This window comes from Protopterus annectens, chromosome 6.part0 (genome assembly GCF_019279795.1).
Source record: "Protopterus annectens isolate FY-2018-M chromosome 6.part0, PAN1.0, whole genome shotgun sequence".
In the NCBI taxonomy this organism is placed as follows: domain Eukaryota; kingdom Metazoa; phylum Chordata; order Ceratodontiformes; family Protopteridae; genus Protopterus; species Protopterus annectens.
The window spans coordinates 183070507-183095272 of record NC_056737.1 but is presented as its reverse complement, the minus strand read 5'-3'; the positions used below and the strand labels follow the sequence as shown (position 1 = coordinate 183095272).

The window sequence follows — 24766 nt, the reverse complement described above, 5'->3', positions numbered from 1 at the left end:
ACAGGTAATTCAGAAAGCAACCGCCTTGAGAGCCAAGATGATTCTCATTGCCCCTTATTGGCCTCGACAGATATGGTTTCCGTTCCTGCATCGTTACCTCTTGGAGCAGCCTTGGCATTTGGATCCAGTGCCAGATCTTTTGGCCCATCAGTCGGGGCAGCTGCACCAATCCCTCCATTCTCTCAACCTCACTGCTTGGTTGCTCCACTTCCGTCCCTAGCCAGGTTTCCTATGATTTCAAATCCCGTCCGGGATATTATAGTAGCTTCCCTTAAATCTTCCACCAGAAGGATCTACACTAGTAAAAGGCAACGCTTTTCCTTCTGGGCAAAGGCTAGAAATATAGATCTGTTCACTGCTCCAATTCACTCGGTCTTGGATTTCCTAGCTATAATTTTTCCTTCAGGATCTTCATCCTCCACAGTAAAAGTTCAGTTGGCAGCCATTTCAAATTTTCACATAGGCCTGTCGGACTGCAGCATCATGTCCCATAAGCTTTGCAAAGCATTCCTTAGAGGTGTCTTTTTACTCAAACCCCCGATCAAAGATCCTCCACCACAGTGGGATCTAAACTTAGTTTTAACATCCTTGATTCTACCTCCCTTTGAACCTGCGACTTCCTGTTCATTGAAATTACTTTCCTGGAAAACACTCTTCCTGGTTGCTGTTACATCTGCTAGGAGAGTATCTGAACTTCATGCCCTCTGCATTCGTCCTCCTTACTTAGTCTTCCACAAAGACAGAGTTTCTCTAAGAACGAACCCCTCTTTCATACCCAAGGTGGCTTCGCAGACAAATTTAAATCAATTAGTTGACCTCCCAGTTTTCTTCCCTAATTATACGAACAGGGCGGAGCAAAAACTGCATTGTCTGGACGTTCATCGTCGGCTCCGATATTATTTGGACAGAACTAAACAAATCAGGAAATTTGATCAACTCTTTTTATCTTATGCAGAAAATAGGAAAGGCCTTCCAGTATCCAAGGTAACCCTGTCTAGGTGGCTCTCTTCTCTGATCACGTATACCTACCAACTCAGAGGTAAAGAATTGCCTTCTAGGCCAAGAGCCCGTTCAACCAGGGTGCTAGCCACATCAACAGCCTTTCAAGCTAGACTACCAATAGACACTATTTGTGCAGCAGCCACATGGGCTTCTCCTCATATCTTTGTTTCGCATTACAAATTGGACATAGCCTCCAGAAACAGGGCAAATTTTGGTTCCACCGTTCTCAAGAGAATGTTCCAATGTGCCACCCAGGATGACGGTGCTAGGGACGCGGTCCCATCCAGCAAGAATGAAGGCGAGATTGACAACGTAACATTGAGAAGTTATGTACCTACCATAACGTTCCATGTTAGTTGTCTTCTCTCACCTTCTTTCTTGCGTCCCACCCACCATCCCCGTAGCCTGGACAGACCGAGAAGATTTCCCCTTCTTTGAAGGGTCCTGATCTTGCACTTTCAGCCAAATAGCTTGTCCTAGGGTAACTACAGCTTAGATAGCGATCCTTTCGGGGTTATCCTTTTTCCTCCTCCTCTCCAGTTGGAGGACTATATTGCCTAATGTTGTTTCAGCTACCAAACGAGATCTGGGTAGTTATTGCCTAGCATCATGGGATATAGGGTTGCCTCGAGCCGGTAAAATTAGCTCTCTAGCTTAGTAAGTGGCTGAGTCGGAGCCGAGGTTTGGCTCCGAACCCATCCAGCAAGAAAGAAGGTGAGAGAAGACAACTAACATGGAACGTTATGGTAGGTACATACTTCTCATTACTCGCTGTGCAGCCATCTTGGAAGTCCTCCACACCTTCTCCTGTGTTGATAAACATATGCCTGATTCGTATATGAAATTAAAATGACTATAAACATTTTCACTATAATTTACTGTCCATATTCAAAAACTAGAATTTCCATTTTTCTCGGTTTTTGTATTCTCTTTTGTTTAGTCTCTTCCTACATCACCTGAGCTGCCATAACAGAATCCTATTTAATTCATACTCCTAAATACTTAATTTTATCCTGTCCCATAAATATTAGTGTTGCTGAACTAATTTGTGTGGGTACATAGTTTACAGCTATAGCCTTTGTTTTATCATCATTAATTTTATATTCTGGAAAGGCTTGAAACTGTCTCAAAATGTTCCACAACACTGAGACATCTTTTTCTGGTTTTATCAGAAACAAAATATTGTCTGCAAATAAGCCAATTTTTCTCAGTTACTATACCAATTATATCCTTTAATTTTTGAATCCCTTATTTTCTCTGCCAGTGGCTCTAAGTGTAAAGCAAATAACAAAGGAGAAAGAGGGATACCCCTGCCTGGTTCCTCTATTCAAACACAGTGTGTCTGAGAGGAACCCTCCCACTTTTAAGTCTTGCGTCTGATCTTTCATATATCCTCCTAATTAACCTTACTATTGTATCATGAAATGTAAATGCTTCTATTGCCCTCCCTATTAAATCCCAGCATATTCTGTCAAATGCTTTCTGTGCATCAAAACTCAACCCCTCTAAATAATTATTGTTACTTCTTGACGTATCTATTTTTCTTTTATGTCTACCATATTTTTAACCTTCACTTTCATTTTCCCACTCACTAGCTATAACTTCTGGATAGTTTTTATCTTCCCCAATAACTACTTGATAATTTCCACTACCCATTCTGTAAATTCCTCTCTTTATAACAGGTAGATGGGGAAACACCAGTGTCTCATTTTTACTCCATTAACCTGCATTTTTATTGTAGTTATTATTGGTACATGATATGAAATAGTTATTGGATGTGTGTCAAACCTTTCAATTAAATGCACGTTCCTGTGAAATATTATTTCTGTTTAGTCTATTCTAGTTATTGTAACTTGGAAATTAAGGTGTAAATTCTGTTAAGTTCCCACTACTGAATTCATGTCTTCCATACCAATTTTTTTCAGAAATCTACCCTCTTTTGTTATATTTTTCCATGTAAGTGTTTCAGATACATCCTCACTATTGTAAATTAAGTTCCAGTCCCCAATTATAAGTAATATTCCCTGCTGAAAGCTGATTATTTCTCCCAAAATGTTCTTAAGCTTCATAATAGTAGTTTTAGGTGAATATAAATACATGCCAACATAGTCCTCCTCCCTTGCCAGTAGCCCCTTACTACCACAAATCTACCATTATTTCTTTTTTTTTTCTTCTATCTCTAATGGAGCTCTTTTAGCAATTAATGTAAATACTCACTGTTTCCTTTGTCCTTGATATTCTGCGGATGATGCAGTGGTGCAACGGTAGCGTTGTCACCTCACAGCAAGAGGTTCTCCGGTTTGATTCTTGGCTGGGGTGCCTTCTGTGCAGAGTCTGCATGCCCTCCCTGCATTTGTGTGGGTTTCCTCTGGGTGCTCCGGTTTCCTCCCACAATTCAAAGACATGCATCTGGAGCATTTCTCCCTAGGCCTCCGCTGAAATTTGGCTACATTCCAAGTTGGACTTTCCCGGTAAACAAATGTTAAATAAATAAAATAAATAAATAAACTATCTATCCTGAAATTGTTTTGTTATCAAATTCACATGTTTACTTCTTTCCAAATGTTTCTCCTGTAGCATTGCTAATTGCACTCTGCATTTCTTAATGTAATTCACTACTCTTACCTTTTTGTCTATACCTGTGAGGCCATTCATGTTTAAAAATCATATGGATAATGTGGCCATTATGATATGAAGTTTTTATTCCCACCTATTGCATATGACAACTTTTTCAGATGCTTGTTTCCAGCTTTTGTGTTGCATGTACTCAGTAATGTTGCTTCTTTTCATCTCCTTTTAAACTTATGTTACAATTTGAAAAAACAAAAACAGCTGAATAGGAAAACCCAGAACTTATTAATCACAAAATAAAATTAGTAAAATAACAAGCATCCAGTTAGTGTTTTTGTCTCTAACCTTGAGACTTATTCAGACTGAATACATTTAGCATCACCAAGCATTTATATAATACCCAGTCATGTGATTAAAATAGTTTATATAATACCTAGTCATGTGGTTAAAATAGTTCAATGCCTTAACCCTTTGTGTTTCAGGTAAGCAACAAAATCTTCTCTGTTGTTTAATTCTGGTGGATAACGAGCATTAAATTTAACTTGCCATAAATATTCTTTCCACCCTAATTCTTCCTCAGCATCAAACATATTGTCATACCTTGCAACATAGTCTAATACAATAAATTTAAAAAACACTTTATATTTGGATGAAATTTAATGCTTGCTTAAACCATTTCTGTCATTACCAGCTGATATTGCATATTTGTGATCATATATTCTCTTGTAAAGCACTCTGGTTGTTCTACCAACATGTTTGTTATCCACCAGGATTAAAAAACAGAAGATTTTGTCACTTACCTGAAACACAAAGGGTTAAAGCAGTGAACTGTTTTAATCACATGACTAGGTATTATATAAATGCTTGATGATGATAAATGTGTTCAGTCTGAAGAAGTCTCAAGGTTAGAGACAAAAGCATTAACTGGATACTTGTTATTTTATTGTTTTTACTGTGAGACTATTAAGTAAATCCTGGGTTTTCCTATTCAGCAGTTTTTGGCTTTTCATGTTTTGGATATACAACAGCTTCAGCTTTGAACTATGTCACAATTTACAATACTTTTGTTTTACTAGAAACCTTCAAAGAAAAAAGCAATCCCTCCTGAGCCTATTAATTTAAAACAAACACACACAACTAAGTACATCTTCAAAAAATTAAGTTTAATCATCCTCATAGGAACATTTGTCCCAAACTGACAGCTGCACCCACTGGCATTACCTATCTGGGCATGTTTTTTTTTTTTTTTTTTTTGAGCGGGTTTATTGCATTATCACTTAAGATATAGGAAAAAAACATTTATGTAAAAGAAAACAAACCATATTAACACATTCCCTCTTGCAAACATTACACATCATGTATATTGTTTTGTAAAGTTATCAGTCCAGTATTACGTAAATTGATCAATTCCTGTCTTCCCTTAAAACTCACTTTTCCTTCTTCTTTCTTTCGGCTTTTTCCCGGTTAGGGGTCGCCACAGCGGATCATCTGTCCGCTCACGATTGGCAGTGGAGTTTTACAGTGTCGAGTTGCCAGCCCAGCGCCCAACCTTCCACAGAAGGCACATGCACACTCACACCTAGGGCCAATTTAGAGTGTCCAATCCACCTACTGCATGTCTTTGGGATGTGGGAGGAAACCAGAGCACCCGGGGGAAACCCACGCGACCACAGGGAGGACATGCAGACTCCACACAGACGGCACCCCAGCCGAGAATTGAACCGGAAAACCTCTTGCTGTGAGGCAGCAATGCTAACCACTGCACCACTGTGGCCACCCTCTTAAAACTCACTTTTCCTCCAGAACATTATTCTGCAAGTATTGTTCCCAAAATTTCCATTTATTTTCTGTGTAATTTTCTCCTTCTTTTTTCTAAAGATCCCACTTCCAGTTTTTTTATCATTGTTACTATATTCACTGCTTCTCGTACAGTTAGTTTAGACTTTGATTTTCATTTTCTAGTAATTGCTTTTTTGACAACCACCAGAATTAAACTTAACAAGGCCTTACAATGTGCAGGTAATTCAAAGTACTCTGTGGGAAATGTTTAAAATTTTCCATTTCATTGCACTCTCAATATACTCTCAAAAATTATGATGTTAAGTTGTCCAATCTCGCCTTTGTTCTTGCTGGATGGGTTTGGAGCTGATCCTCAGCCCCGACTCGGCTACTTTCTATAGCTCGAGAGCTCTTTACTGGCTCGAGGCTACCCCCTATTTCAGAATGCCCAGCGTCAGCTACCCAGATCTCGTTTGCCGCTTTAGCTGCAAAGTTGCATCAATACTGGCTCAGGCTTAGTATAATTTTTTTTTCTATTTAAAGTCAAATAATTTGCTTGAAAATTTGATATATTTTTTCTCTGTTATAGTAGTTTGTAAGTTTCTTTAGTGGTAAATCCCTTATCTCGTACTTGTGTTTTTGTGCTCTGTTGGCTGTTGCCGTTAGACGCTAGGCCTTCTGTTGTTCCCTGAACTTGTTTAATTTAGACAGCCCCACCCCCCTTTAAGGGCAGCCATTTAAGTTAAAGGCTCTCCTTTAAGGTCTTTATTAATATAAGTTTTAGTTTACTATTGTAGTGTGTATTTTTGTGGTATTTCAAATTGTCTAAGGAAGTTAAAACCTCAGGATTTAAAAAGTGTGACTCATGCTGTCAGAAGATGTGTCTGACAGATGGGCACACTAGTTGTGTTTACTGCTTGGGGGCTCTGCACCTGCAGGACTCTTGCTCTATTTGTCATGCCTTTAGTCCAAGGGTCCTGCAGGAGCAGAAAAACAAGCTAATCCTCTGTGTATTGTTAAAACAGGATTCTCCGGCTAAAGCATCTCAGCCAGTGAAATCTTTGAAGTTAGTCAAGCCGTCGGCTCCACGTTCGGAACCGACCTGTGAGCTTGACAAACCAAGTTTGTCGGTGCCCTCTAGCACCGAAAAGACTACTCCCCCGTCAGCTCCAACTGTTACCTTGGACCCGTCTCGGAGCCACAAACGAGCTAGGTCTCCTTCATTGGAGCTGATTCGCTCAGTGCCAATATCACCCTTACTTCAGAGCAAAGCCATTCAACGCTCATCTTCCCACTCCTCTCGATCCTCGAGGTTATTGGATCAGGACATGGAGAGAGTGGTCAGTAGGTTGCTGAAGTCACAGGCCCTTGCAAAAATGCTCTCAAGCCTGCCTCAACAAGCTTCGGCTCCATCCGCTTCGATTTCGATTCCTCCTCTGACTATGCTTAGTTTGTAGCTGGTGTCCATGGACGTTTGGCACTGATGTTGTCTCAGATTACTTCGGTTCTTCCCTCCATTGAGGTATCTGGGTGCCAAAGCTCTCTCATCGGCTCCGAGGGGGGAAGTGGCATTGGACCCTTGCCCGACCCCGCTCTCCCTCTCGGAGCATCGGCTCAATTGAGCTCGGCTCCCACATCGGCCTTGGAGCCGTTGCCCTAGGCGAAGAGTAGGATTTCTGTCTCTTCAGAGCCGGAGCCCTCTTTGTGTTGAGACAGTGGCGCTTTCGAGGTCATGCGGAGAGTGCTGTCCCCACAGACAGCACCACTATCGGTCCCATCTGCTCCATCACCCTCGGTGCCTGTGCCAACCTCTGCTCCTCCTCCAGCCCCAAAGCTTAGGGAACCTATGGCCCAGGACACCCCATTGGGTGAACCCTCTTCTTCCAAAACCTCCCCAGAGCATTCTGAGCTGGCTTTCCAGAAGAAAAAGTGCAAGAGGAAGCACCAAGACTCCCTTGAGTGTGTCACCTCAGATACAGACCTGGATGAATTGGAGGGGTCCCCAAGGTCCCCCTCTGAAGATGTTTCCTTTTCAGATATCCTCGAGATTCTTAGGCAGAGGCGTAGCTGGACTTCCCTAGCCCCCTCCAAGGATGATTCTGTATACCTGGATGCATTTGGTTCCCGACCTTCCACCTCCTAGGTGGGTCTCCGCCTTTTGATCCACTCATGTCCGTAGTGTCTCAAAAGGCTTGGTCAGCTCCAGATTCCATGGAACCTGTCCCAAGGCGTCCCAGTAAATTTATCACAGCTTCCCAAGACAAACAGTTCCTGACTAAAGGTTTCCCAGTTGATGCCATGGTGGTAGCAGCAGCCACAAAGAGAGTTAGCTGAAACCTCCTCATCTGTCCATCCACCAAATAAAGACTCTCATTCAATGGACTGATATGGGAAGCAAATGTTTTCATCAGCGACCTTCTCCCTTAGGTCCCTGAACTATCTTTCCCATTTTACTAGACTTCAGAGGGATCTCCTAAAAGAGCTTGGAGATTCCCTACAAGATCCCACAGCTGAGGGAGCTTCAGCCAAGGTAGCTACCCAGCTGGTGACTCTAAATTCAGTAGTCAACTGCTCCATGAGGCTTATTTCATACGCAGCCGATGGAGCAAGCAGAGCTGCAGGAACATGAGTGGCTCTTAGGAAACATTCTTTGCTGCGGCTGTGTCAGTTTGCGGAACCTTTCAGAGCGTCTTTTACCAATACCCCCTTTGATGGGTCCTCTCTCTTTGGGCCTCAGGTGAAAGACACACTTACCAAGTGCCAGCAGGAAGGCAAGATGCTCTCTGATGTGGGAGTCCATTTTTCCACTCCTTCCAGACCATACCCAAAGGGTCAGAAGGGTGGAAAGATGTAGTTTTGGAAATCCCAGGGATCCTTACCTAATGCATGTGGTGATTTTTCCCCCAGGGGCAGAGGGGGAAACAATAACAATGGCAGATGCCACCCCCATGGCAGAAGGGGGTCCGCAAAATCAGCGTGACAGAGATACATTCTCTTCCAAACCCTATCAACATCCCTGAAGGGATGCCCGACTGCTCAACTCTGGAGGCAGTTGGGGGAAGGCTTTCATTGTACCCAATCACCTGGCAAAATATTACAAAAAACCAATGGGTACTATCCATTATATCCAGAGGTTACAAGATTCCCTTCCATCAACCCCCTCTTGTTTCAAAAAAATCCATTCCAGATGTTCCACCCAGTCTAAGGGATCATGCAGTCACAGAAGTTTCAAGACTGCTAGAAAAAAAGAGACATCCATGAAGTCCCCGCAAACCAATTAGGATCCGGAACTTACTCAAGATTCTTTTTAGTGCCCAAAAAGAGAGGGGACTGGAGACCAGTTCTGGATCTCAGAAGATTAAACAAATCTGTACAAAAAGAAAAGTTCTGGATTTTAACACTGCAGTCCATTCTCCCCTGTCTGGGTCAGAGCAATTGGATGTGCTCCATAGATCTTCAGGATGCGTACTATCATATAAAAATGGACAGACGGTCCAGGAGATTTCTACACTTCCAGCAAGGAGCCAGTCATTACCAATTCAGAGCTCTGCCCTTTGGTCTCACCACAGCCCCCAGAGTGTTCACCAAATGCATGGCAGTAGTTACGGCTCACCTGAGACGTCTAGGATTCCAGGTGTTTCCTTATCTGGACGACTGGCTCCTCACTGCTACCACCAGGCAACAACTTATAGAGACACGAGATTACACCGTCACATCCTCTGCTCAACTAGGCATCACAATAAACGTCGAAAAGTTTGCCTTGTTGCCCTGTCAATCTATTACATACATAGGGGCAGAGCTAGACACAAGAAATATGATTGTAAAATTGCCTTAGGAAAGAGTTTCCATTATTCGACAACAGGTGTCTCTTCTCCTGAGGAGCAAAAGAATTCAAGTCAAATATGATGTTCTTCATGTTTCACTGTTGCAGTTTTCTGCTTGCAGTAGCCCTCAGTCGGTCTGATTAACAAAGTCTTGGGTCCTACGTCGGTTGCTGTGTCTTCTTCTGTGAAGTCAGGTTGTCAGGGGTATAAAACATGCAGCCAATGTCATTACATCAGTCTTTCTTGCCGTGCGGTGCCCGAAGCAGAAGCAGTTCGCAAGTGCCGGTCAGCCGACTCCTGAAATTTTCATTTTCGAGTTTCAGAACCGAAGTCTTCAACTAAAAGCGAAGTACCCCGTTGGGGAAACTTTTTCTTGCTATAATCCGATGTCAGTAAAAGTAAATAATTGCATTTCTTGTGGAAAGCAAATACCTCATAAAGATTTTCATTTGTACTGTATTCCTTGCCTAGGCCCTGACCATGACGTACCTCGCTGTCGGTTTGGTGCCTTATTTAAACCACAAACTATTCATCGTCTGTATATTTGCGCGTCTAAATATTTTGGTGCTCGGTTCAATTATCCTGATATGCCATCGGTACGCCATTCGACTACCGACATTCTGAAAAAATGCAAAGATAAAGACAGAGACAGGCCGCCCAGTTTGCTGGTACTCAGTGAGGCGCTTTTGCAGCTCCTGATACCCGCTACTTCAGATTCTCAGGCCTCTACTGAGAATCATTCAGAGTCCGGTATGCCGCAAGATGCTTCAACTGTGGAACCTGTGGATGTTTCTACCTTGGATGGGTCCAGAGCCGCTGTTCAGGCACCGGCTTCTGAGGGTGTATTCAGGCCTACTGTCTTGCATATTAAACCGATGCCATCTTCTTCTTCAAGGCCTAAAACTCGAACCATGCCTATAAAACTGATGCCCAGGCAGCATGGTCAGGCCTCTATGCCTAAAAAACGAATGATAAGAATGACTGAAGATCTTATTACTTTAATCAGGGGAAGCCAACCTTACCCGTCTAAGAGACCTAGGAACTGAGTTTGCTTATGATACTTCTGATCAGGATTCTGAAATTTCTATTTCCTCTGATGACCAGGATTTACCCTTATCTACCTATGAGGATTCTGATGCTGAGGACTCTTAAATCAGGACCGCCTGTTTGGCAACATGGCAGAAGAAGTTCTTAAAAAGATGGAGGAAAAAGCTAAATCTATGCAGACTGTTAAAGATTATTTACAAGTACAACCTCCAAGATTTAGTAGGCATTGGCATTCCTGCCTCTTTCCAGACCTTCTCAGTCCAAACCCAGATCCAGCAGAGCACCCAGGCTTCAGTCCCAGGGGACGCACAGGACTAAGCAGTGGGGGGCCTCCACTTCCAAAACTGGGAGTAATAAAACTCCCCCTATGGTAAACTGTCTCAATGACTTATTTTTAAAACTTCCAAGCACTTCTCAACTGACTGCCCCTTTGGGGGGAAAGATTGAACTTCATGCAAAGAACTGGGGACTCATTACCCAGGACAAATGGGTTTTAAATATAGTGTCCCAACAGATTTCACTTCCACACATTACCAACTCCAAGCGGTTGGCCGAATCTACCTCCAAATCAGTGGGCAGAGGCCCAAAAGCAAGTACTCTCTCTCTTAAGCATAGGGGCTATTCAGTTGGTAGCAGAAGAAGAAAAGGGACAAGGTTTCTACTCGAGATTTTTCTGGTACCCAGAAAAGACAATTCATGACGTCCTATCCTGGACCTGCCTACTCTAAACACCTTTTTGGTGATTCCAAAATTCAAGATGCTGACTCTTCACCAGTTGATTCCTATGCTAAGCAAAGATGCCTGGTTGGCAACACTAAATTTAAAGGAAGCATACCTGCACATCCCAATTAGAGAATCTTGCAGAAGATACCTACGCTTTAAAGCAGGCTACACGCACTATCAGTTCTCCGCATTGCCCTTTGGCGTATCTACTGCTCCCAGGGTATTCACAAAGTGCCTAGCTCCAGTCATTGCATTTTGCAGGTAAATAAATATTCAAATATACCAATACCTGGAGGATTGTCTAATTCAGGCAGAAAACCAGGGCATACTTTTGAATCATCTGGCTTTTGTACAAAGTGTGCTAACTTGTCTGGAGTACACCATAAATGAAAAGAAACCACACCTGGTACCCTGTTAACAAATTATATTCCTGGGAGCAAGCTTAAATACAACTTCCCAGATGGCTTTCCTCACGCCAGAGAAACAAATTCACTTGACAACCTACTTCAAACAAGTGGCCTTTGGGGTTCATGGCCTCCTGCATTCGTCTAATTCCATATGCAAGACTGCATATGAGGAAACTACAATGGTATCTAGAAAGCCTATGGTGTCAACATTCTCAGGATCTAGAAGCAATGATTCCTATCATTCCTTGTCTACGCCTAGAGTCACTTTGGTGGGCAGAGGCCTGCCATCAAAACAAGAGACTACCATTCACACTAACCCCCTGCCGCCCAAACCCTAACAACAGATGCATCAGACTATGCATGGGGGGCACACCTGGCAGGGAAGTGCATTCAGGGCAAATGGAACCCACTTCAAATGCACCTTCACATCAATCATAAAGAAATGTTAGCTGTACAGAATGCTCTGGCAGCCTTCAAAGACCACATTCTTCCAGGACAATTAATGGTAAAGACGGACAGCACCACTGTTATGTGGTACATAAACTAGCAGGGAGGTACACATTCCTACGCCCTCTGCAGACTAGACATGGCATTGTGGAACACAGCCTTGAGCCGCCAAGTGCATCTGCAAGCTCAGTTCCTGCCAGGAAAACTAAATACACTGGCAGACGGACTAAGCAGAAACCTCATGGACACACACGAGTGGAAACTGGTACCAAGGATTTTCAACATGTTGACAAGCAAATGGGGGAGCCCAGATATAGACCTGTTTGCCTCCCCCCAGAACTATCAGTTGGAAAAATTTTGCGCAAAGACTCCCCACAGACAAGCTTGGAAGGTGGATGCTCTGTCCTTCAGTTGGAAAAACCTATCAGTTTATGCCTTTCCTCCTCTGCCCTCCAAAGTACTACTAAAGATCAAACAAAACAAACCAAGGATGATTTTGATTGTACCAGCCTGGCCACGCCAACACTGGTACCCCCTCCTGCACAGTGTGTCACTGTTGGCCCCATGTCACCTTCCTCAGACTCCTACCCTGCCATCTCAGCAGGAGAACCAGATTCCGCACCCTCAGCTTCAAACACTGACCCTAGCAGCCTGCCTAATTACCTAAGCTCTCCTTTACCATCCCTCAGTAAACCAGTGATGGATGTCATTTTAGAGGCAAGGGGGCCTAGTTGTAGAAAATCTTATGCTGAAAAATGGAAAAGATTCTGTGCCTGGAACCAATCTGAAGGGATGAGCACAGCAGTGCCCAATTTACCTCAGATTTTACAATACTTAACTGAGATGCTTCACAAGGGCCTGTCTTTTTCCTCAATAAAAAGTCACACCTCAGCCATTTCAGCTCATTATAACACAGAACCTCCCCTCTTCTCTCATCCACTGCTCAAGCAGTTCCTCAGAGGGGCCAAAAATTTAAGACCACCCAGGAGAGCTCCATCTCCAGCCTGGGACCTTAACTTTGTATTGGAGAAACTCACCCTTCCTCCTTTCGAGCCAGCTGCTATTGCAGATTTAAAATTCCTTTCTTGGAAAACAACTTCCCTTTTATCCATCACTTCAGCAAGAAGGGTATCTGAATTACAGGCCATTGTGACAATGGAGCCTTTCATCATCTTTCTTGCGGACAGGTTGTCCCCCAGGACCAATCCCTCTTTCATGCTAATGGTGGTATCTAGTGTGGCCTTTAATCAGTTCATTCATTTGCCAACCTTCTTTCCTAATCCACAGAACAAAGGGGAACAGATACTGTACTCCTTAGATGTGCATAGACAACTTAGATTCTACTTGGACAGGACTAAACCTCAAAGGAAATCTGAACAACTGCTGGTGGCATTTGCTGCAGGGACAGAGGGGAAGGCTATTTCAAAGCAAAACATTTCCAAATGAATAGGCCATTGCATTCATTTCTGCTATAAACACCATGGAAAACCTATCCCACAGGGGATCAGACCCCACTCAACCAGGGCTGCATCTATCTCTACAACCTTTCTCAGAGGCGTACCTACCAGGGACATCCTAGAAGCTGCTACCTGGAGTTCTGTACATACTTTCACCAAGCATTACCATTTGCCAATTTTCTCTAGATCCAGAGCTGGCTTTGCCACTGCAGTTTTGCAGGGCCTTATAGCTGGTCCTAATGCTATCTAAATTCCTCCTCTCATCCTTAGGTTTGGAAACCTACCCAAATGTAATGACTGCAACAGTGAAACACAAAGAACATAGTACAGTTGTGTACACTTACCATAAATGTAGATGTTCGAGTGTATTCACTGTTGCTGCCCTGGTTACCCTCCCTCCAGTCCCCTGATTTATTTTTTTTTATTTTTGGCTATTCCACTTCTCTCCTTTTCGATGCTTAAAAGCTTTTTGGTGTATTTGCTTTTTTGTATGAGGTATAACCGTGTATATTTATAGATTTAATTGCTTCCTATTAGGAGGGCACCTGACATCTGGGGCAAGAAAAACTGATGTAATGACGTTGGCTGCATGTTTTATACACCTGATGTCACGGAAGAAGAGACAGTAACCGACGTAGGACCCAAGACTTTGTTAATCAGGCCGACTGAGGGCTACTGCAAGCAGATAACCCAAATGTAATGACTACAACAGTGAGTACATTCGAACATCTACATTTATGGTAAGTGTACACAACTGTACTTTCTTCAAGCTTTAGGGTCCATGGCAGCAGCCATTCTTCTAGTTCCCTTAGCACGCTTTCACATGAGAATCCTTCAGTGTCTTCTTTTCACACAATGGTCCTTCCAGGAATTACCCATGTCTCACATGATGCTAATTTTGGAGTCTTGCAAAAGACATCTTTCCTGGTGGATGGTCTCCCCACTAGTGACTCAGGGCAGACCTTTCATGGAATCCCATCCGGTTGCCACAGTGACCACGGACGCTTCCCTGATAGGGTGGGGGGCGTTATATAGGGAAGACAGTCCAAGGCACTTGGCAACCTCACGAGTACCACTTGCACATCAGCGTCCTGGAGATGAGAGCGGTGCTCCTAACATTGCAAGCTCTTCAAGACTCTCTCCCTGCTTGGACTATTGGAATACAGACGGACAACATGTCAGTGGTTTGGTACATCAACAAACAGGGTGGAACCAGGTCTTACCCCTTGTGCTGAGAGGCCCTCAGACTGTGGCAATGAGTGAATTCTCCCAATGTTTTCTGACAGCAACGCATATCCCTGGGAAATCCAATGTAATAATGGACAGGCTCAGCAGGGCTATCCTCATGCCTCACGAGTGGTCTCTGAAACAGGAAATTATGGATCTTATTTTCCGCAGATGGGGCCAGCCTTGCTGCGATCTCCTTGCCTCTCCCCTCATTAACAAATGCAGCAGCTACTTCTCCCTTGTTCCTCCTCCAGGTCACACACCCAGGGACATTCTAGTCCACGATTGGCCTCAGGGACTCCTTTATGCATTTCCCCCCTTCCACCTAATTCCAAAAGTCATTCAGAAAGCAAAATCGTTGGGTTGCAAGATGATCCTCATTGCCCCCTATTGGCCTTGACAGATTTGGTTTCCGTTCCTTCACCCCCACATTCTAGCCCAGCCTTGGATTCTGGACACAGTACCGGATCTCTTGATTCATCAGTCAGGCGGGTTACACCAATCCCTCAAATCTCTCAAGCTCACAGCTTGGTTACTCCACTTCCAATCTTAGCCAGGCTCCCCAGTATTTCCCCAGCAGTGTGTGATATTATTGTTTCCTAGCATAGGACAACTACAAGGAAAGCTTATGCTAGCAAATGGAAAAGATTCTCTTACTGGGCAGTATCCATGATTTTAGATCCTTTTACAGCTCCTGTACACGAGATTTTGGTTTTCTTAGCAGAATTATTTCAATCTGGTGCAGCTGCTGCTACCATCAGAGTACAACTAGCTGCCATTTCAAATTTTCACATCGGAGTTTCTAACTCAAGCATAATGTTTCACAAACTCTGTAAGGCTTTCATGAGAGGTACATCTCTACTTAGACACCCAGTGAAAGAGCCCCCTTCCACCTTGGGATCTCAATTTGGTTCTGGCCTCCTTGATACTGCCACCCTTTGAATCAGCAGCATCATGTTCTTTGAAATTTCTCTCTTGGAAAATTCACTTCCAAGTTGCTGTTACTTCTGCCAGACGTGTCTCGGAACTCCATGCCTTATGTGTTCAACCTCCATACCTAGTTTTTCACAAAGACAGAGTTTTTCTGAGAACCAACCAATCTTTTCTACCTAAAGTTTGTTCAGAACACAATTTGAATCAATCCAATGAACTTCCTGTCTTTTCCCTAATCATTCCAACAAGGCAGAATACAGATTACACCAATTGGATGTGCATAGACAACTATGTTTCTGTCTACATAGAACTAAAGAGATGAGAAAATCAGATCAGTTGTTCCTTTCATTTGCTAACAACAAACAAGGCCTTCCACTTTCTAAAGTAACCTTGTCAAAATGGTTATCAGACACCATTGCCTATACCTACCATGTGCGACTAAAAGATCTTCCAGCTAAACCAAAAGGTCATTCAACCAGGTCAGTAGCTACTTCGGTAGCGTTTCAATCTAGATTGCCCATAGATTCAATTTGTGCAGCAGCTACTTGGGCAGATCCTCATACATTTATTTCTCATTACAAAGTAGATGTGGTCTCCCGGGGCAGGGCTTCCTTTGGTTCCATGGTTCTGAAGAGTCAGTTCCAATGAGTCACCCAGGATTGAGGTGCTAGGGACGCTGTCCAATCCAGCAAGAATGAAGGCGAGATTGGACAACTTAACATAAAGAAATTATGTACCTACCATAATGTTGCATGTTAGTTATCCTTCATCTCGCCTTCCTTCTTGCGTCCCTCCCTCCTTCCCCCTTCCTCGAGGATTGAGAGGAGTTTTTCAGTGGTTTCACTGGCTAACTTGTTTTTGTTATTAGTTGGTTCCCAAGCAAACCATGACAATTTACTATATATCCAGGTTTAATAATTATGGATTATCTTCTATGATTATGTCTAGTGTGAGCTATCTCAAAGGAGGTCTGGGTAGCTGACGCTGGGCATTCTGGGATAGGGGGTAGCCTTGAGCCAGTAAAGAGCTATAGAAAGTGGCAGAGTCAGAGCCGAGGATCAGCTCCGAACCCATCCATCAAGAAGGAAGGCGAGATGAAGGACAACTAACATAGAACGTTATGGTAGGTACATAACTTATTTTTCTCAGTTAACTCTTTCTTCCCCATTGCATCTCCAGTATTTGCTGTCTACCTGAAGAAAAATTCTTTGAAGTCTCTTTGGGAATTAAAATACTGTGAAAACAATTCCAAACAAAGATCCTAAACCTTCTTGACTTTGTAGTGTACTTGGGAGCCATGCATGTGTCCTCCCATTATTGTCTTGTAAATGCTTTTTCAGTCTCTATGCCCAGACTTTTCTAATGTCTTCTGATTGATTCTTAAAGTTATCATGCAATATTTTATATGCCGTACTAATTATCCTTTTTTTTTTGTAAGCAGCTTCTGTTCTAGATTTGACTAAAAATCCTATCAGGACATGCCTTTCATTTAAGATTTCCCTATCCCTTTTTTGTTGCCTATACTCTGGTGTTACTCTCTAGTAGGGAAGGCAGTCTCTAGCCTGCAGTCCAAACGTGTTCTTGGCCTCATCCCACTCTCTTAACTTTCATTGTGTAGTTAATTGCTTCCAGTGCGCTGGATGTTAGCATATTGATCTCTTCTGCAGTTGCCTTAGCTATATGGGTTATAGTCTGCAAAGATATAACAGACACTGTCCAAAGCTTCAGAGCACCTTCTATGCACCCAGATCATTAAGTCAGCTCAAGCTGAGCTGACTAAAAAGACTGGATTGAATGCGAAGCCATTCAAAGCTTTCCTGCTGCCTAAGAGTACACTTCTCTGATGCTTTCAAGACTGATAGGCAGATAAGTTCCCTTTGGAGGAAAAAATGTAGTTTTAAAAATAAAAACCCCAGTGCTTTGAGTTTGTCAGAAGGGAAATCACTTAGTGGAGGTAGCAAATTTCCTAAAATCTAGGTCTCCCATTCTCCCTCCCTCCCTGTTTCAAAGCAGTCAGCACAGATGCCTCAGACTTTGCATTGGGAGCAGTTTCAGGAGGGAAAAAAGTGCAAGACATGTTAGACACAAGGATGGACTCAAGCACATAAGTATAAAAAAGATGCTTGCTCTGATCGAGGCACTCATCTCCCTGAATCAGTTTTGGTATTCTGGACCTCTTCAAGTTGTGACAGACAGTATGTGGTACATCAACAAACAAGTAGGAACCATTCTAGTTATGCTCACTTTATGTATACCTTCACAATGCAGTCTCTCTTCAGGCATCCTACATTCCATCAGAGCAAAATTGTAAAGCAGGGAAGCTGAGCAGGACAAAAGCAGACCCTCATGAATAAAAACTAGATGATCATGGGGGTCTTCCATGATATGAACCATCTGTGGGGAGTACCTCAAGTAGACCTATTTGCCTCTTCTCTGAACAATCAGCTGACAAGATTCTGCTTCAGAACTCCATGCAAGAAGGCCTAGATACCTTTTCCTTTCCTTGGACTGGCATATTCCTGTACTGTTTTTACCCTTTCCACTGATATCCAGGGTACATCTGAAGATTCAGAAGGAATCCCACAAGATCATAGTGGTGACTCTCTTCTAGCCTAAGCAGTAGTGGTTTTCCCTTCTTTTGGAAATGGACAGTGGCAGTTACTACAAGATTTCTGTCGGACTGGATCTACACACACAAGATTAAGTGGTGTTTGATGCAGCACAATCTCAATTAACTTGAATTGACTTCCTGGTTGATAGGATCTTAATTACCTTTAGACACCTGTTTACTGAGAATGTGCAGCAGGTACTAATGGAGGCAGAAAAGCCTGGTGCTAAAAAATTATATATTAGCAAATGGAAAAGGTTTTCTGGCTGGTAACAGCGGAATAACCAGCTCCCATTCAAGACTAGTTGTTCTCTGGTTTTACAATATTTGTGTGTTATTATCCTATGGTCTTTCTTATTCCTCCATTAAGGTTAATTTACAATCCATTTCAGCATGTTTGCCCATGGATCCTCCTCTTTCACTGCAGTCTCATGTCATAATGTTTTTGTAAGGGGTTTTACATTGGAGGTCTCCAAGAAAACCGTTGGCCCCCTCCTTGAGATCTTAATTTTGTGTTAGAGAAGCTAACACTTGTTCCATTTGAACTAGTTAATCTGGCTAACTTGAGGTTTTTAATGTGGAAAACAGTTTTGCTGATTGCTCTGACCACTGCAAAAAGCATACCTAAGTTGCAAGCTCTTATGGTGAGTCAGCCTTATCTATTTTTCCACAGGGACAGGGTTTCTTTGAGAACTAATCCTTCCTTTATGCCTAAAGTGGTATCTAAGTTTACTTCAAGCAAAACTGTCCGTCTCTCTGTTTTCTTTCCTGAACCTAAAACTGAGGGAGAAAGGATATTCCATACCTTGAATGTTTACAGACAACTGACAGAACTAAATCTTTCAGATCTTTGGTGTTCATTTCTTACGATGATAAGAAGGGACAACCTGTGTAAAAGCAGACTATTTTGTAATAGTTGCCTAAGGTGTAGTGAAACCTCCCTTGACTCTTCACTTGCAATGAAATGACATGAAAAGGGAAGTGAAAACAAAAAGTGCATCCAGGGTTCAGGCAGGGTCTAGAGGCCCACTCTAATAGGGCCTTAGCTTCATGTACACCTTTTTGGAATGTGTTGGACTCGAAGTATTCTGGAAGCGACAACTTGGTCTTCTGCACATACTTTTACAAAGCTCTATAAGCTTGATTCCTTCTCTGGTCCTAGAAAAGCCTGATCTAGACCTATTCTTAAGAAGCACCTCCTAAAATATGTAAGCTGTGGAAGTCTACCTATATAACTTAGTGTTCACTGTAGCAGTGCTCAATACGATGAACTTAGTACAGTTGTATAAGTAAACTTACCATAGAAGTAGATGCTTGAGTGATCATTGCTGCAATAGTCGCTCCCTCCCATCTATTCCCTTTGATTTTTGGTATGTTTATGCCAGGGTGTGGATATGTTTTTTTTTTCTTCTTCTTGCATTGCATTTCAGGGTTCAGCCTCCCTCCCTCTCTGTTGACAAGAAAGCTCTGAAGGCCTTGGCATTCAAACAGTTCTTTTTAGTTCACTCATGTCAAGTTGACTAACAGTTTGGGCTCATGGAAGGTGTTTTGAAGCTGTGGAATCTGGCTGGGTATTTTACCCTGCCCATATAGCTTAGGCTACTGCAGCAGTGATCATTTGAACATATACTGTTACAGTAAGTTTACTTCCACAACTATACTGTCCTTTTCCCCAGAGATACTGTTGTTGCAGAACTTAAACCCAGGGTGCACTCTCTTTTCACTTCCTCTTTCATGCAATTTCCTTGCAAGTAAAGAGTCAAATGATGTTCCACTACACCTTATGCTCCACCATACCTCTGTCATTGGTTATTCAGCTGTTAATATTTTGTGAAATTTACCTGCTTGTTCTTTTAGGATCTTGCTCTTAGAGAGTTCAATATCATGCCAGCACAGGACCTTGTGCAAGCATTTACTAACCTCTGGTATGGGCTTGGGGTTTGTTACCTAAACCACATTAGCTGCTTATCACAATTTCCTCAGCAGGTGCTGGATAAATGCAGGTGAAAATGTGCTAATATTTGCATAAGGAGAGTGTCTCCCACACTCTTGAGTTTGCCTTAGTGGGGATTCAGGAGGGAATTAAGTCTTTGCTTCTGAGGTAAACAGGGATTAAGGGTACATGTCCTCCCTGTAGCTGTTGTCTCATGATGGCCCATTCTTTGGAGAGATACCTATCCTGATGCTGTCTTCACTGGAGTGGCTTGGAAAGTCTCTTCTTTAGTCCCAAATTATTCTTAACCCATATATTAAGGGAAAACCTGAGGAATTCCAGATCTTTACTTCATAGAAATGTTCCTTAAGGATGCTGTCCCGCACCCTGTTTCTGATGTTCCTTCTCTTAAGGTGGCTGCAGTTCTTTGTAAACCCCAGTATGTGAAATGGCATCCTAACAAGTCACCCAAGAGCAGATTTCTGAGTGACATTTTTGAGTAGCATAGAACCTAGTGAGAAGTGCATCTTTCCACTTTGCCAACAAGTCTGAGTTTGGCATGGTGAATGAGTGAGTTTTTTTGTTTATTACCATCACTGTAGACCATTAATTATCTGTTTCACCTATGTTTTAGTCCTCCTCTGTTGACCAAGCTGTGAAGAAGCTGACAGTGCTTCTACTCTGTGAAAACTAGTCCTGTCTAGAGAAGTCCCTTGTTATGGGTTAGTCATTGAGTTTTCATGTTACCTACTGTGACTTTGTGTGTTCATGTGACCAAGAAAGTAATGTACAAGGCATACTTTCACCAGGTGGTGTGACTCTTGCAAGTTGTTTTGGGATCCTCATTTCTGGGAAAATTGGTTTTACAGACTTCTATGGATATTGTAGACTACCTGCAAAAGGGGAAACGCACTTTGACCACTGTGCAAGGTTTTTTAATTTCTCCCCCAGTTTCAGGTTTCATTTCTTTTCATTTAGACCAGTCTAGCACCAGAGAAGAAAATACCCCTTTCAAACAAAGAATGTCAAGTCACACAGTCTTATCTTCTCCTGGCCCCTAAGAGGAGGGCTTTTGTGTGGACTCGAGTGCAGTCCTGACTAAATTAAATTGTTACATATATATGTATATTATATATATATAACTACATATATATATATATATATATATATATATATATATATATATATATATATATATGGGTCTGGGGGGGTGTGGGGGCGAAGCCCCCCACCTAAAATGCTTGTCGATCAAATGAACTGTCGACCAAATAAACTGTCGATCATATGAACTGTCGACCATGTCAGGTAGACCCATATATATATATATATATATATATATATATATATATATATATATATATATATGTAAACTTACATTCACACACACGCACAGGTCTATATTATAACATCGAAGTCTTAAAACTTCAAATGCTATAATATCGAACCCTATGTACTGAACGCGGAAAATAGCAAAGCTGCAGAATATCGAATACTTTCCTAGGGAAAGTATTCGGTGGGCTGTTTCTGCAGCTTCGCTATTTCCTCGACTGTGGAGCGAAGGTTACGGACCGGGTTAAGGTAAGTGTGCGAACAGATCGGGTTAAGGTGAGTGTGTGATAGAGACCTTAGGGTTAAGGAACTGGTAAGGGGAATGTGCGATAGGGACTTTAGGGTTAGGGAGCGGCTAAGGTGAGTGTGCGATAGGGACCTTAGGGTTGGGTTAAGGTAAGTGGATAGCTAGTATTGTATGTATGGTTTAGTGTAGGATTTTGTTAAGTGTATGTGTGTGGATTATTTATTTTGGTGTGCTTGTGTTGTGTGTATGTTTGTCAGAACAGCAAATTTTTTCCCTGGGAAAAAATTCGCTATTCTGAGTGTTCGATGTTATAGTCTTTCGATCGAAATGGTTCGATATTATAACATTCGAAGTTTTAAGACTTTGATGTTATAATATAGACCCATATACACATATGCACACATATATATATATGTGTGTGTGTGTGTGTGTGTGTATACATATATATATATATATATATATATATATATGTGTGTATATATATATATATATATATATATATATACACACACACACACACACACACACACACACACACACACACATATGTATATCTGTACACACACACAAATGTGAGTGTAACAGCAAAGTAACAAGGCTGCAATGTGGGGCGAGTTTCTCAATATAAAAACAATGGCTCTCGACATCTTGATTTATATTTGTGATTGGTCTTCAGTTTTTAGATGGTACTGTTTGTAGTGTAAAACATTACTGATTTGCTTGGATTTTTGGGTTAGAAATGTGTTTCTGGAACTTGGGTAGTTCAGGTCAGTCTTCATAGTAGAAGTTAGTATAGGGCCATTACAGCCTTGTGAATTTTATTCTTGTGTTGGATGCTTCTGACTAAACTTGCTTTGGAATATTTCTACCAGGTTTTTTTTTTCTTTGTTTGGCTGCATTTCCTGCATCCAAGCCTTAAGTCTTTTGCAGATTCTGAAGTCAGATGCTTCCTGCTTTCATTCATGTGTTGCTGGATGGAATTTATTATGGGTAGTTATTGAGTTTATACTTAGTGAGTAGAAAAAAACAAGGCTGTTAGAGATGGTGTTTTATATGGGAAATATTGTCCTTGAGTGTTAATTTTTTTGTTAACAAAGCCCAAGTTTTTGGTGAGTAGTACTGTGTCTTTCACTTACTCAGTTTAACATTTTGTTAATTTGTGTTTTCCTTTTGTATTTAGGATAGCCAAGGTACTGATTTGTACATTGGAGCTTGCCTCGACGGAATATTTGTGAAACATAAAAATGGTCATCCGCCTGTCATTTTTAGGTAAGGTTCAGTACGAGACAATATTGCAAAGTACCTGGGTGCTATAATATGTAAGAAAAACAACTCATTTAAATTATTTATCAAGATGTGTGTGTGTTTAAAGCATTCTTATCTAACACTAATGTGTTTTCTATCTTACTCTTTTTTGAAAACAAACAGATGTCCTTCAGTAGATCACTGTTGCATTATCCTAATACTTGTGGGTTATTCTGCCAAGGGTAACCTGATTGTCTGGCTTACATACCAAACCCAAAAACCTTGAAACATAGTATGTCTAGTGTATGACGTCAGCCCATGGGTGTCGGGGTACACAGACATATGAGTATGGGTCATATTATGGACATATGGTGCATGAAGGCTTTTGTTTCTGATGTACAGGCCAGGTGTCCAGTAGTCTTTAGTAGGATGGCCCACCATTACTGGAATACTACACCAGTGCATCAGTGGGACATATGCTATTATGGTATGTTCTTACACAACTGTACTTTCAATGTAACTGTGATGAAACAGCTGTTTTACATTGGTTTACTTCTTTGGTTTTGTTTAGCTTGGCTTGGTACAGCTTAATTGCTGAATTCTGGCTAACCGGTCTTACTGGTATGTGAGTATTTACCAGAAATGAAAATTGGTGGGCCACTGAAACTAGAAGAACATTTTCCAAAAAGTTAAATTGCATAAGACACTGCTCCAACCTATGCACAAAAATGTTCATGTAATAATTTGTTAAAAGTTTTACATTTTTCAATTCATGTTCATTATAAAAAAGAAAGAAAATGTGATACTGAGTTTCAGAAGTCTAACTGTGAATTTTTTCTGTCATCATTGTGGAACATGGGAGTAGAACATGACCAGCCAGAAAAAGTGATTAAATGCTATGTAAAAGCACATTCACTATTACAAATGTAGCGTGCAATTCATTTTCATTATCATAGTCCTCCACCTGTACAGGTCACACTGTCCCGGACAGGTACCTTATAAATGTGTTTATGTGATGCTGTACTTATTCTTAATAGTGGCTCTGCTGGAAAATATACATATATAATTTTTTTTCTTCTCAAGGAGAAGTACCAAAAGAATCTTACACTGGAATGTTTCTCTCTAGCCAGAGCTTTAACAAGGGCAGTAGGTGTCCTGGGCATTTCCCCCCATTTGGAATCCCCTGCTCCAATTTGAAGGTGGGAAAAAAAAGTCATGTCAGAAGTAAATTACATAATAGCTCTTTGTTGTTTCCAGTACCTTTGTGAAACTGTAACGAAGAACTGTACTAGCTCCTTGGTGCAGTTCCTAACACACATAAACTCATAGGTTCATAGGTTGGTACTAGGCTATTGGCCCTAGGGCCTATACAAGCCTAGCCTTAACAATTCCCCTGGCTGTTTCGTCCCAGAATATTTACTTCCCTGTTCCACTGTCTAGCAGGGTGACTGACATCATCCCTGGGGTGAATTTCCTATCTCCCATTCAATTGTCAGGGTTCCTTTTGAAGAGGGCCAAAGAGGCGCTCAGCTTGACATGTATGGGCAGTCTATTCCAGAGTATGGGGAGTCTGTGGGTCAGGAACCTATCCCTCCAGCATGTTTTGTTTATTGTGATGACCATGTTTAGATCCCTGGAGCGTGTGGCTCTGAGGGATTGGGATTTCTTTAAGTGTAGCATGTCCAACAGCACTGAGTTTGACATGGCCTTGTATGTTAAGCGGAGATCGCCTTTGAGTAGGCGATATGCAACAGAGTATAGCTGGAGATTTTTTAGACGGTCAGCATAGGGCATCTGCTTTAGGCCTGTGATTCTTTTAGTGAGGTATTTCTGTGGCCTTTCCAGTTGTTGCAGATGTCTTGTGAGGTACATACCAAATGGGACGTTATACTCTATAATGGGTCTAATGAGGGATGAGTACAGCGGGACAATGACCTTCTTTTTTTCTGGATGAAAAGCCCTTAGTGTTAAGGTGTGCCACATAGGA

At 42.0% G+C, this 24766-nt stretch overlaps 1 protein-coding gene across 1 annotated transcript in view; it reads left to right on the top strand.

Annotated features, from left to right (window-relative positions):
* The window catches only part of PTPN21 (protein tyrosine phosphatase non-receptor type 21), a 1442744-nt gene that overhangs the window by 388350 nt on the left and 1029628 nt on the right, over positions 1-24766 (top strand). The window contains exon 7 of the mRNA XM_044073481.1: positions 22715-22803. Within this exon, the coding sequence (XP_043929416.1) occupies positions 22715-22803 (89 nt within the window). The remainder of the gene's footprint in view (positions 1-22714; positions 22804-24766) is intronic.